General features: G+C 41.6%; 2 protein-coding genes across 2 annotated transcripts in view; one reads left to right on the top strand and one right to left on the bottom strand.

Annotated features, from left to right (window-relative positions):
• Positions 1–12,610, bottom strand: part of LOC132977113 (zinc finger and BTB domain-containing protein 49-like) — a 273,628-nt gene that overhangs the window by 14,735 nt on the left and 246,283 nt on the right. The window lies entirely within an intron of this gene.
• LOC132977117 (copine-9-like) overlaps positions 1–12,610 on the top strand; it is a 144,651-nt gene that overhangs the window by 11,167 nt on the left and 120,874 nt on the right. Inside the window, exon 2 of the mRNA XM_061041527.1 lies at positions 6,507–6,547. Within this exon, the coding sequence (XP_060897510.1) occupies positions 6,507–6,547 (41 nt within the window). The remainder of the gene's footprint in view (positions 1–6,506; positions 6,548–12,610) is intronic.

Raw genomic sequence — 12,610 nt, 5'->3', positions numbered from 1 at the left:
ATATGAACACCAAAATAATCCTGCCTGGGGGAACAATCGAAAAAGAGTACCTGGTACAGAAATCAGTCAACTGGAGCCATACAAAGCAGTGGAAGAACAACATTAGTCATCTGTTTGTGCCTGACTGTGGCCTGTATGTGGGGTTGACCTGCTCCTTTATGAGTCCTGGTTTTTCTCTGGTTACTCCTGCTTCTTCTTACAGGTATAACCGTTTATCCGTTGACTCTAAAATAGCCCGTTTTGGTGACTCTGTTTTGGTTTTCACACACGCACAAAACTCCTGAACATTTCGAGGTGAGCTGCATGTGTGAACAACTTTAGCAGGACTGAGTCCGCTCACCAGAGGCTGCTCCAAATCACATTTAATGAAATACATCACCACCATTTAATCTGTTGTCTTGGTATTTTTTTTCCAGCACCCAGTACTCAACGATTCAGATGTGCATGCTGTTTTTTTATCATTTAATCTCAACTCGCTCAAAACCTTTCCAGCCAGCCCCTGGAAAATATCTGTTTGTAGTCAGAGTGAGTCGTCGAGTGACTGCAGCAGGTAATATTCAGGAATATTCACTCTAGCGGGCAGGGGGCTGACATTTATATTGCGTGACCGGTGTTCAGCTAGTGCAATCGTTGTGCACATAATGAAGAAGTGTGAGACTCTTTTTCTGCTTGTGAGTATGCTCAACTGACTCCATCCAATTACATTTAGCATTGCTATGAAGGAAAAAAAACTGCTATAGCTTTGGAAGCTGTTGCTGCATCCACCATTTCTGCATCCTGCTTTTTTTCTACCTTCCTCCTGAGAACCCGCTCCCTCTCGTCCGACAGGGAAAGTCTCCTGCTGTGATGTGCATAATGTGCACAAGCAAATCAAGAAGTCTTCAGTGGGCGACCTGTCCTGGAGATTTTTTGGGACATTTTCAGGGGTGCATGTGTGAAACAGGCTTTTGTCAGCCCTATAGGTCTTTAGCAGCAACCAACCCAAAATGTAGAGACAGTCAAAGTCATCTTTATTTGTCGATCTTTGCCTTACATACTGGACATACAGGAAAACTGATGATCGTAAAAGTGGAGAAAAAAATAAAAGATAAAATACAAAATACAAAGATGATGTGCAAAACAACAAATGTGCATGGACTTGGAACAAAAAATAAAATAAATATAAGTCACTTATGTGTTGTTGATGAGGGGAGAGAGAGAGAAGGACAGAGAGAAAGAAGGAGAGTACTGCTCCATAGTCCCTCATCATCACCACAATAATACAAGATTCAGAAGGTTGGGCAGATATATGGATGATTAGTTCAGCTGTTGTAAAAGAGCCCAATAGTTTTCCTATATTTCCCCTCACGCTCACTGTTGATGTAATGAAGCTGAAACCCAGATCACAGTGATGACATTTTCAAAAACGAATCGTGAATGTTAGTGGTTAAAAAGAAAACAATCCAGTCTCATGTGTTGTTTTAAATTAAACTATGTGATCTCAGTTCTTCTGCCGTATAAATGTCTGTCAGCTGCGTCGAGGCTGTCGTGGCTGTAACAGTGTGGTGGTCGGTCTGATGCTAAAAAGGCGATGGCGCCGGTGCTTTCAGAGTGAAATGCCAGGTAGGCCAGTGAGCGCAGGGAGCCAGGACGTGTCAGTGGGAGAATGTCAATCACAGCAGGGAAGGGCTCCAATAGGATACCTAACTCCCCCACATCATGTCCAGAAGTATAAGGCCACCTAGCAAACAGAAAACCTTTGTCCCCCTAAATAAGGCGATTGTCTGAAAAAATGAAGCAGATTCTTCTCTGTGTAAAAAAAAAACAAAACTGCAGCACTTAACAAACGCCTTCGTAGCTTTCAGGGCACAGACAACAGTCCCAGATGTATTTACTGTATATCTGATTGTTTTCTTGTTTCTGCAGAAAAGCAGCTTGTTCTGTCCAGTGGTTCATTTGCTCCTTGTTTTTTCACAGACATGGGAGCTGTCACCATATCAGAGTTGAGCTCCTGCTAACAAGCAGCTCTGATAAATCCCTCGATTCACATGCTTACCCAAAATCACTGAACAAGAAACACATAAATATGAGCCTCGTTCTATAGATCTGATGTTTCCATTTCAATCTGTATCAGGCAATGACCTTCAAACTCTTACACCAGTGACTTATCCTGATAGTAATGATTCAATTAAATATACTCCACTTGTGAGCACGAGCATCATGTCAGACAGGTTTTAAAAACAGTGAATTAACGAAGTGACATATGAACATGAAGAAGTTATTAAGCGTTAGAAAGAAAGCACACAGACTTGGCAGGAAATCCCTCTGGAGGTGTCTCTAGTTCCCTGCAGAGGCATCGTGTCCACCAGTATGATGAGACATGGTGTAGGACTGTTAAAGGACCAATCTGTAAGATATCTACTCAACTAAATCATATAATGAGCTTACTATATGTTCAGACATTAAGGAAACATGTTATGTTGAAGTGCTGGCTTCTCTGACAACAATGCAGCAGCCAGTATGTCCTCCTTCTAACTTTAGATTCGGAATGGTCTGTATTTGTTTTGGGCAGAGAAGATAAGCAAACATCAAACCAACAGGTGTTGCAGCGATGGTGAAGAGAACTGGTTCAGATAGAAGTGATTGTACCCGACCTAAAAAGCCTCTGCATGTTTCTAATAAGCTCCACGTGCAGAAACGTGCTCAAACTAGGATCAATGTTGGAGATGCTTTTAGAGGTTAGACCGCAGAAAGGTTTACAGACCGATGCAGAGCTGGATAAACACTGAAGCTTCAGTGTCCACCACACGACAACCCACGTGCACATCAACTCTAGGGAGGATGTGGGCGGAGGGAGACTCTCTCTGATGTTTTTAACCCATTACCCATACACTTGACACTTTATATTTAGGTTAAAATGTTTCGTTTACTGCTCTGTGTGCCTTTGAATTGCCCCCGGGGACAAATAAAGTTTTTTGAATTTAATTGAATACCCATTTTTAAACGCTATGTGTCCTGAAAGTAAGATCAAATTCCCATAGAAGATCTACTTTTGGTCTATTATTCCTCTATGCAAAGTGATGTCGGGTTACACTCATAGCTCGATTAGACTTTCTTTGTCCCAGTAAACAAGCACCGGGGGAGAACTGATTTATTGGAAGAAGTATATCCAACTTGACTTCAGTAGGTGGCCATATGCCCCCGTTTAGCTACTCTTCGACCTTTTCTGGATAGCCTATTAGATCACTGTTTTGATTTCGCAAACGATACGTGTTAGCCATAGTTAGGTGTGTTGACGCTTCGTCAAGAGGCTTAAAACCCGCCTCAGCTCCAGCTCTCAGCCTGTCCTTAGGTTGACTGAAAGTTAGTTTGAAACAGGATTTCCAACATGGCGACTGCTGCCGATGAGCCACCGGAGCTCCCTGCAGTAACAGATGGCTGACATCACTCCATTAATATTTACAGTCTATGATTTAATAACAATAAATCCACGTACTGATTTATGTGTTGGCCTCATTTCCCCGCCCCTGAGATTTCCACTTTAATCATCCTAACAACTTATAACATTTTTCACTCAGACATACAACATATCATTGTAAACCCGTCTCTCCTTTATTACTATTTCTCTTTCTGTTCTCCTCTTTCTATTCTTTTGGGAACATCTTTCATAAGGTAAAACTGTGAGCAGTCATGACGGACATGTCTGGGCACTGAGATCGACCAGTCTATTCTCACAGCTCACAACACGACGAGCCAGTCTGTCAAGTTATTGATATTTACCAAGGTTGGAGGAAATGGTGTTCATGAAAAGGCTGCAGACGAAGAAAAAAAATACATATTATACAAGCAACAATATTAGATTGCTTTCGGTTCAACCCTGGACAAACTGCTTCTTGTTGAGCGAGCTCATATTATATGAGGACTGTGATCGATTGAAGCTAAATTAGAATTCAGTTTGATTTTTTTTTTTTACATTTTTCTTGCTTCTGCTCTGACCCTTGAAGTCCCACTATCATTTCGACTCGATGTTCAGTCTGTTTTTTTTTCCAGATTGGGTGAAAGGCGTTAAGCAAAAATAGTATACACCGTTGGGAAAAAAAGCATTTGCGTGGGGACTCCACACGACTCGTACACTTGTGTGTTTTAGCTGCGCAAACTGTCACTCTAACAGCAGAGGGAGGGGGGCGGGGCTGAAAGAGAGAGCCGAGACCCTCGCATGAACATGAACATACACACAACACGGTTTACACCAGCGTGAACATATGAGGACGCACACTGTGCCGCTCCCTGCAGTCACTTCTGACTCGCTCGTCTTCGCCCTCACAGCGACAGTACAAGGCCTCCAGAGAGCGGCGCTTCAATCTGTCACTTACTGCTCCACAGCTCTACGCTGAACAGCGTTTGTCATCACATCACAGTCATTTCTCACTAATGTGTCAAGTTGTTAGGAGGAAATTGGGTTGTAATCCTGGCAATGATTCGATGTCTGTTTTGCTACAAAGCTCCTTTTATGTGTGTCTGATTTGGATTAATTTGCCGCAGCGACAAAATGAGGAAACATAAAATCCTTGTGTGTTTCAGTTTTAATTTGATTGACTGGGGAGTGAAAGTTTGCACCTTGGTTTGGTACAATTGCAGTTTTTTCTGTTTTGTTGGCGAATGAGCTGTGCTGGAGAAATTCCAATGACACAAATAAAGAGAAACACATTTAAATTAGGCCCACACTATACTAATTACACCCAGGACTGAGTGCCTGTGTAATGCTGTATTACTCAGAGGGAAGGAGAAGATGTTCTTGGAGGCTGGAGCAAAATAAATAATTGCAGGAAAGGAGGACTGTGTCCCTTTCAATGGGAATCTTCTGTATCCACACACAGTTGAAGAAGGACTCTATTCATCCCGAATGTCAAAATGATTAGACATAATAAAGTAGTGTGTTTTACTCTGGGCATATGAAGTGCAATATGAATGGTTTAGTCAGCAGTTATGCACAACAGCGGGAACAGGTAGGGAAGCAATTATTCACAAGCTGTTATTATTAAAATTCAACTTTAGCATGGTGATGCAGTCTCACACTGAAGAGGTTCATTGCTATAATGAGCCTCTTGCTGTAAATCCTTTTAAATTAAAGGTCACATATTCTCCTCCTTTTTAACCAGTTTAAATAAGTCTCAGAGCTCCTCAAAACATGTCTGTGAAGTTTCTTGTTCTAAATCCACTCTGATCCTGTATTTGATCATGTCTATAAACCCCTCTATTTCAGCCCTGCTCAGAACAGGCTGTTTCTGTGTCTGTACCTTTAAATATGTAAATGAGCTGTGTCTGACCACGCCCCCTCTCTGGAAGGTCTTGGGTTGCTCGGGCTTTCTCGCTCCATGTCCTATTGTTTACGGTGAGAAGGCAGACTCAGAGGACAGAACAAACACCTAGCTGTGGGAGTATCACCCACCTGGGGGAGGGGCTACTGCCCTTTGTGATGTCATGAAGGGAAAATCTCCAAATGGCCTGTTTGAGCACACATTTTCTGAAAAGTGGAGCAGGGAGAAGACGGAGAGGATGGACTTTTCTCATCATTGGGGGCTTTGTAGATAGACTACGGATACATATTAGTGTTAGGGGAGCATGGTCATTTTACATAATATTAAAAACCTTAAAGTAATTTAATACAAATATCGACTTGTAAATTGGGCCCTGGGTAAATTTGATTTTGAAAATGTTTAATTTCTTCTTTTTATAAAAATTAATGAGGTTGATAAGTTGCCTGTTTTTGAAAAGTTTCTTTTATTTAACGACAGTGATCTTTAGAGGGCGCCAAAGTGCACCAATCCAAACTCCTCCATAATTTTGTTTAAATACTTTTAGAATGATTGAACTGAATTTTAAATAGATATTTATTTTGTTTATATGTAAGGCACCCAACCCGCATGCGTTTACAGACACCAAAAACACACTTGCAGTGATCAAATAATTTATTACAAGTACAAGTTACATTTTCATTTTCATGTCGGAGCTAAAGGAATTGCTGAGTGACTCTCAGAGCAGATTTTCAGATCAACTTCTTGAAGTGATTACTCCACAAAATGTTTAAACAATGAATGGTTTATTAGATTTTTGCTTTGTTCATTCAGAATGTCATATAATATATACTTACCATTTGATTAGACACTGTAACTATTTTTCTCCAAGATTTATTTTTGGGCCTTTTGCCTTTATTTGATTGGACAGTGGATAGAACAGGAAACAGGAGAAAGATCGGGGAATGACATGCGGGAAAGGAGCCACAGGCCAGACTTGAACTAGGGTCGCCTGCTTGGAGGACTATAGACTCCTAAATAGGGCGCGACATAACCGCTAGGCCATCTGCGCCCCTGTAACTATTCTTTATGAGGCATTAAGATTTAATTTTTGGTTCACACTATACATCAACAGACAGTTTTTCTCTCTACATGAGAATCATTTTCCTCTGAATCTCCTAATAAAAAAACATCCTCTTTCATTCTCTAATAATCTCTCTCCTTCTGTTGCAGAAACCTCTTGGACATGGACACCTTCTCCAAGTCAGATCCAGGTAGGTGCCGTGTTCTCATCCTTTCTTTCAATCAAATTCAACGTTCATGTTTTTAATTTCAGCTCTGGGATGATTTCACCTCCCCGATGTCATTTTAATCTCAAAACACTGATTGTGTTCAGTTTCAAGCAGCGGTTATTCAATCACTTCTTCGTGGAACCTATCGGTGCGCAGCCAGCTTCAGTGAGCAGTAACACAACGATCGTCTTTCTCAGTGTTTACAGACACGATACAGCAGAACCAGTGAATGAAAGGCTGAGTCCCATGACTTTAAATCAAGTCTTTTTCCAATTAGGGCAAATAATCACTGAGACACACACACACATACATATGCACACACACGCATCCACGTACAGTAAGCCAAGGCAAGGCAGGGTCAATTTATTTAAAAAGCACATTTCAAGAAAGATACATTAATAGAGGGCATTTAAAAGTTATTATTACAAACAACGGAAAAAGTTTCATTTTAACAAAATGCAGGTAACTGAAATCACACTGCAAATCAAAACAGGCCATTATTGTTAGACATCTTCAAATCCAGGTTATGAATATTCAAACAAGGTCTGCTTTTAAACACAAGAAAACTGCAACTTAGGATTGTTCCAACTAATCAAGAAAAGTGTGTCTTACTATTGCAACGACTCATGATGTTGAGCAAAGTGCATCTAATAGCTGATAAACAAATGGGCAAGAACCCCAAAGGGAAGAACAAATTAAACATAATGAGACAGAGGTTTAAGACAGGAGCCAAAAACAGTAAGTAAACTATAGTAAGAGTTTTAAAATAAAAGAGTAAAAGTTATATTGTAAAGAAAAAAGTGCAGTGTTACATTGTTAATATGGGCATTAAGATAACGTTGTTTATTTAGAGGCAGCTGTGAACAGGTGTGTCTTCAACATTGATGTAAAAGAACTGAGAGTTTCAGCAGACCTGCACTTTTTGGGGAGTTTGTTTCAGATATTCGGAGCATAGAAAAAGCTCAACGCTGCTTCACCATGTAAGGGCAGAAAGAGATGGAAAAGCGAGAGTGATTAAATCATCAATTGGAGTTATGGAGAAAAAAGGTCAAAGAACAAAAACAATCACGATTGACAGTGACCATGAATGACAGAAATCATCTTGTTTAGCTGAACCAGCTTAGTGATAATAAGAGCTATCGGTTCATTTGGCGCTGTCACTCCACAGCGGGTTTGTCTTGGTCTCGTTTAGTATGCACCTTTTAGAAAAAGCTAAAGACCCAGCTCTTTCATGAATACCTACTAACTTAATGATGATGGTCTCCATATTATTGATGATGATGATGGTAATGACGATGGTTTTTGTTTGATAACGACGACTTATAAGATGGTTTCTATACTGATTAGAGCTCTCAAGAACTGCCCTCAATGTTGTGCTTTGCCTCTGGTCACTTCCTGTCAGCACCTGTGTGTCCAATCAGACTCAAAGCTGATCGTTTGCTCTTACTGACATTGTTCCCTTTTTTCTAGATCCTTGGTTGTGTTGTTCTTACTCTCTGATGTACGTCGCTTTGGATAAAAGCGTCTGCTAAGTGAATTGTAGAATTGTAGTATGGTCTTGACTTCAACACAACTGAAATCTCTCCACTAATGCATGTCCACAGATCCTGTTTGTGGATATGTGTATTTTGGGCCTATGTGTGTGAGAAGCATCTCTCAATAACAGTTGAGGGACGAGTGTAAAACCAGAATTTACCTCAGGGGGGTTCTGAGTACGATGGACTGAATAAAAAAAAAATCATCGGCCTGTGATTGTTGCCTTGACGAGCAGCTATAAATTCATCGTTGACGTTGTTGGTTTGTCCCTGTGTGTGCTTGCAGTTGTGTTAATAAGTGTACCAGTGTGTCCCTTTGTGTATTTTTGTCGAGTTGTTTGGTTGTGTATTCCACAGCGGGTGTGTTTCTTTGTAACGCAGATAAAGGAAGCTCAGATCTCGGTGTCAAAGCACAAACAGAAAATGTCACCAAAAGAAAAGACATTCCCTTTGAACGTTAGTTGTACAATACAACCCAACGAAGCCCGTCTGAGCCGCCCGTGTTTCTTTGTGTTGGACACAACAGAAAGTCGAGTCAAAACAAATCAGGTCTAACCGGCGCTCTCTAACTTTTAATCCTCCTGAGGTGGAGGTGTCCTGTGTGCTGTATTGTGCAGCAGTCAGAGCTGCACAGGCTTATTTGTTTGATAACCTTAAAGCATGAGAGCCGTGTTGAAGAATGGAAAAATGTTATGAGCCGGAAATCTTTTAAAGTTTCTGCGAATCAACTGAGGAGTAAGAGGGACTTAAAAAACAACTTTATTATATTCAAACATTAAAGGCAGGGTTGGTAGTTTTCTCCAGATATACCTTTTTAAGATTTTGGTTGAAATTGTTTTTAGGTCCTGACAGACATTAATAACTCATGTGCTCTGAAAAATAACAAAGAAAATCCGTCATCTGTATCAGTTTGTAAACCTGTAAAAACTTGTCTGCCAATGTCTGCCACGAGGTACCAATCTGATGAACCAATCAGACGCCTCCCTGTCTCCCTGCTCGTTCTTTAGCGTTTCACCGATGACAGAGTTTATACTGTGAGTTTGAGCACACTGAGGGAATGCTACTTTCAAAATCATGCTTGTTTTCAAAAATTACCAACCCTGACTTTAACCAGAAAAAGACATATAAAAACCCCAAAGGATAACCGAGTTATGTGTTTGAATGAGTCTCATCTCACCTCTGTAAGCAAATAGGCTAGCTAGCTTGCTAATTAGCGTATGGACTAATGTAATGCAACATTCAGCTTATCAAGTAAAGACATCAAATAATCAGCTACCATCCAGCAGAGAGTGAATATGCGGCATCATCAGCAAATGAACCGTGGTCATATGTTTCAGGTAAGTGGATATGCATGTAGCAGAGAGTTGGTCAGATAAAATGGATCAATACGCAGCGGTTAGCTTCCACGCTACATCCGTCCATCTAACTTCTTGAAGAGCTGTTCCTGATGAGGAGACAGTGCAGGATGTGGTTATCAAGAGGGAAACCGCTGCAATCAGCGTCTTTCAAAGAACGCTCAATGGTTATGTAGCCGCTACGGGCCATACTCAGAAACACCGCGACAGGCAACCCAATGAAATACTAGATGGAGCAGGACTCGTCACCCAGGTAACCAAGAAACTAGACGCCTGTCCGATGATACTAACAGCGACAAAAAAGCTCATTCATGAGAACAGATTGCCTCTACCTTGTGTTATGAAAGAAGAAAAAGATGATATTAATGAGACACTGCCCGTCTGTCCCACACCATGGAGATTTCCTTTTTGTAGCCAAATCAGAACATTTTCTGTTTTACTTTTTAAAAGCTTGTATACACACTGCTGTATAAAAAAATCCATTAAAATTGTCATAAATATTAAAACTGTCTGTCTGCAGTTATAAAAAATACATCTGTGTGTTTGCCCAGCCTGAGTTACACATTCACACTGATGCAATCACCCCGACACATAAGGAATCAGGGATAGCCTAGTTTACTCAAAATGCCTCATTATGAAGCTGTCTCACCCTGTAGTCTATCGTTTTGTTACCCTCATCTGCACCTCGCCTGTGGCTCATAATGATGTCTTTACTCCCGAAGAGAACTTAAAGAGCCCATATTCTGCCCTTTTTGGGGTTCGTATATTTAATCTATGTATCTACTTTTGTACGTTCACAATAGCTAAAGTTAAAAAAAAGTGTCTGTTTTCATGTACTGCTCCTCCTTGCTCCCTCTCCGCTCTGAGTCCGTCAGCTACGCTCTGCTGAGCCCACACTGTTAGACCCCACGTGGGCCAAGTCTGCTCTGATTGGTCGGCATGTCGGCTCTGTCGTTATTGGTCAGTTGCTCAGCACGGTTCTCGGAAATGTCCCGCCTCTTTTACCATATTGGGAATGCAGCCACTGGCTCCGTCCGAGGGGAGCATAAACATTAGCACCTTAGCACTACTGTGCTACCGCAGGCTACGGCATATCGTGGGCGTGCTCCAGAAGTTAACGGGCGTGCAACATGAAACACACACACATGCGCATGCACACACATAATCCTGCACACAGTCAGTCAGCAGGCCAGCAGCCCTTTGTTCACACAGCTCATACATTAGTCTTTGTTCCTGTGGCCGGGCGGAGGTGGAGAACCAATGGGCTGAGATCAGTGATCTCACACTGACAATGACGTCGGACTGACAAATTTTTATCGAGGGGGGCTAGAACCGAGCGTTACATGCAGCTAATGCTACAGCTAACAGGAGGAGGTAGGAGAAGCCGCGTGAATTTTTGCACATAGATGTGCCTAAACATGCACAGGACACTTGGAAAACACACTAAAGAGCATATAAAACCAGAAAAAGCATAATATGGGACCTTTAAGTGACAATGTTCAAAAAGTAAAGGACCATTTTTTAGGTGAACTAAATGTCCAAGTGGGATCTTTCATATACTTTGCTAGAGAGATCGCTTTAAACACATGTAAAGTCCGCCACCAGGGGGCTCTCACTCAAAACAATAACAAGAGATGACATTGAGGCTGGCGGGGAATCATGGGAGTGATTCTCTCTGCTTCTCCACTCCCACCCCCGATGAAAACAAACTCCAAGTTGACCGTAGTCAAGACAAACGGGCGAAACCGACCTGAGGTGGAGAATGTGTTTACCGAGGGTTTTAGACAGGCAGACAGGAAGGAGATTTTCTTCACGGCTATCAGAAAAGATTAAGGATATCTTATAATGTTCTGATATGAATCATGAGCATCAGCTCAGTCAGCGGACATCTTCAGACTCTGACAAATATCTGCTTTACTCTTCTTCCTCTTAACATGCTCAAGGATTAACATCATCTTAGCACATGATTTGATATGTGTTCTAACCTAGGGAAGGTATCATTTATGATTAAAAAAAAAAAATACTGGAGATCTCATGATTGTAACGATAATCCATCCATCATCTATACCACTTTTCCTCTTCGGGGTCGTGGTAGGCTGGAGCTGATCCCAGTTTGTCTTTTAACTGTGGGAGGAAGCCCGAGTACCGGGAGAGATCATGCAAACTCCACACAGAGAGACTCCTGTCCAATGGGGATTCAAACCATGAAACTTCTTGCTGTGAGGCGACAGCGCTAACCACTGCACCTCCGATCTATCCGCTTTCTAAAAAAGTTTATTAAGTAGAAGCTGTGATATTGATGCCGTTTAAAGGATCATAAAGAAATATAGCTACAGTTTTGGGTTTGCCCTCATTCAGGTAAGGACAGGAGGCTAAAGAAACACACACACATGCACACACATAATCCTACACACAGTCAGTCAGCAGGCCAGCAGCCCTTTGTTCACACAGCTCATACATTAGTCTTTGTTCCTGTGGCCGGGCGGAGGTGGAGAACCATGATGGAGCGTAATGATTGTGTCAGAGGGGTCCTGAACTTCAAACCCTTCCTCACCTCAGGGGGGGAAAAGCTGGAAGCCGGACTCGCTGTGACCTCAATGCCCCCTCGGCTCTTTCAAGTCCCTGGTTAGAGGCCTCTATCTGAGCCAGGCCGTCCGGCCACAACAGGACGGGGTCGATACCTACAGATAATGTCACGCAGCATTGACAGCCTGTGATAAATGACTGAACCTGCCCACGAGGTAGATCCTCAGTAAATGCTAACATTCTGTATTGATTCTTCACAGACTGACTGATGCTAAGTGGATCTATGTTAGAGGTCAGATGAGGACTGATTTGCAGAAAACAGAAAACTGGTTCTTCAATCATAATTCAGAACTCGTTAAAGAAGTCGTTCCATTTGTCACAGCTCTTTGAACTCTGCAATGGAGATGATCTTCACTAAAGTACATGTTGCCATTTTTGCTTCTTGCTAAGTTATTTCTTGGACTATCTTTAAATTCTTCATATCCCTGCAATCTTTACAACCTTATCTAAAAGCCTGTTTGATTTGTTTAACCAGAGTTATTAATGAAAGTAGTGGAGTTGTGTCATGAATACAGAAAATGGTCCATTGGTTTTTAGCTAACATACTTGTCCTGAATTACTTCATATAC

The sequence above is a fragment of the Labrus mixtus genome, chromosome 7, assembly GCF_963584025.1.
Source record: "Labrus mixtus chromosome 7, fLabMix1.1, whole genome shotgun sequence".
NCBI lineage: Eukaryota > Metazoa > Chordata > Actinopteri > Labriformes > Labridae > Labrus > Labrus mixtus.
The sequence above is the reverse complement of the archived record's forward strand: the minus strand, read 5'-3'. Positions and strand labels throughout refer to the sequence as shown.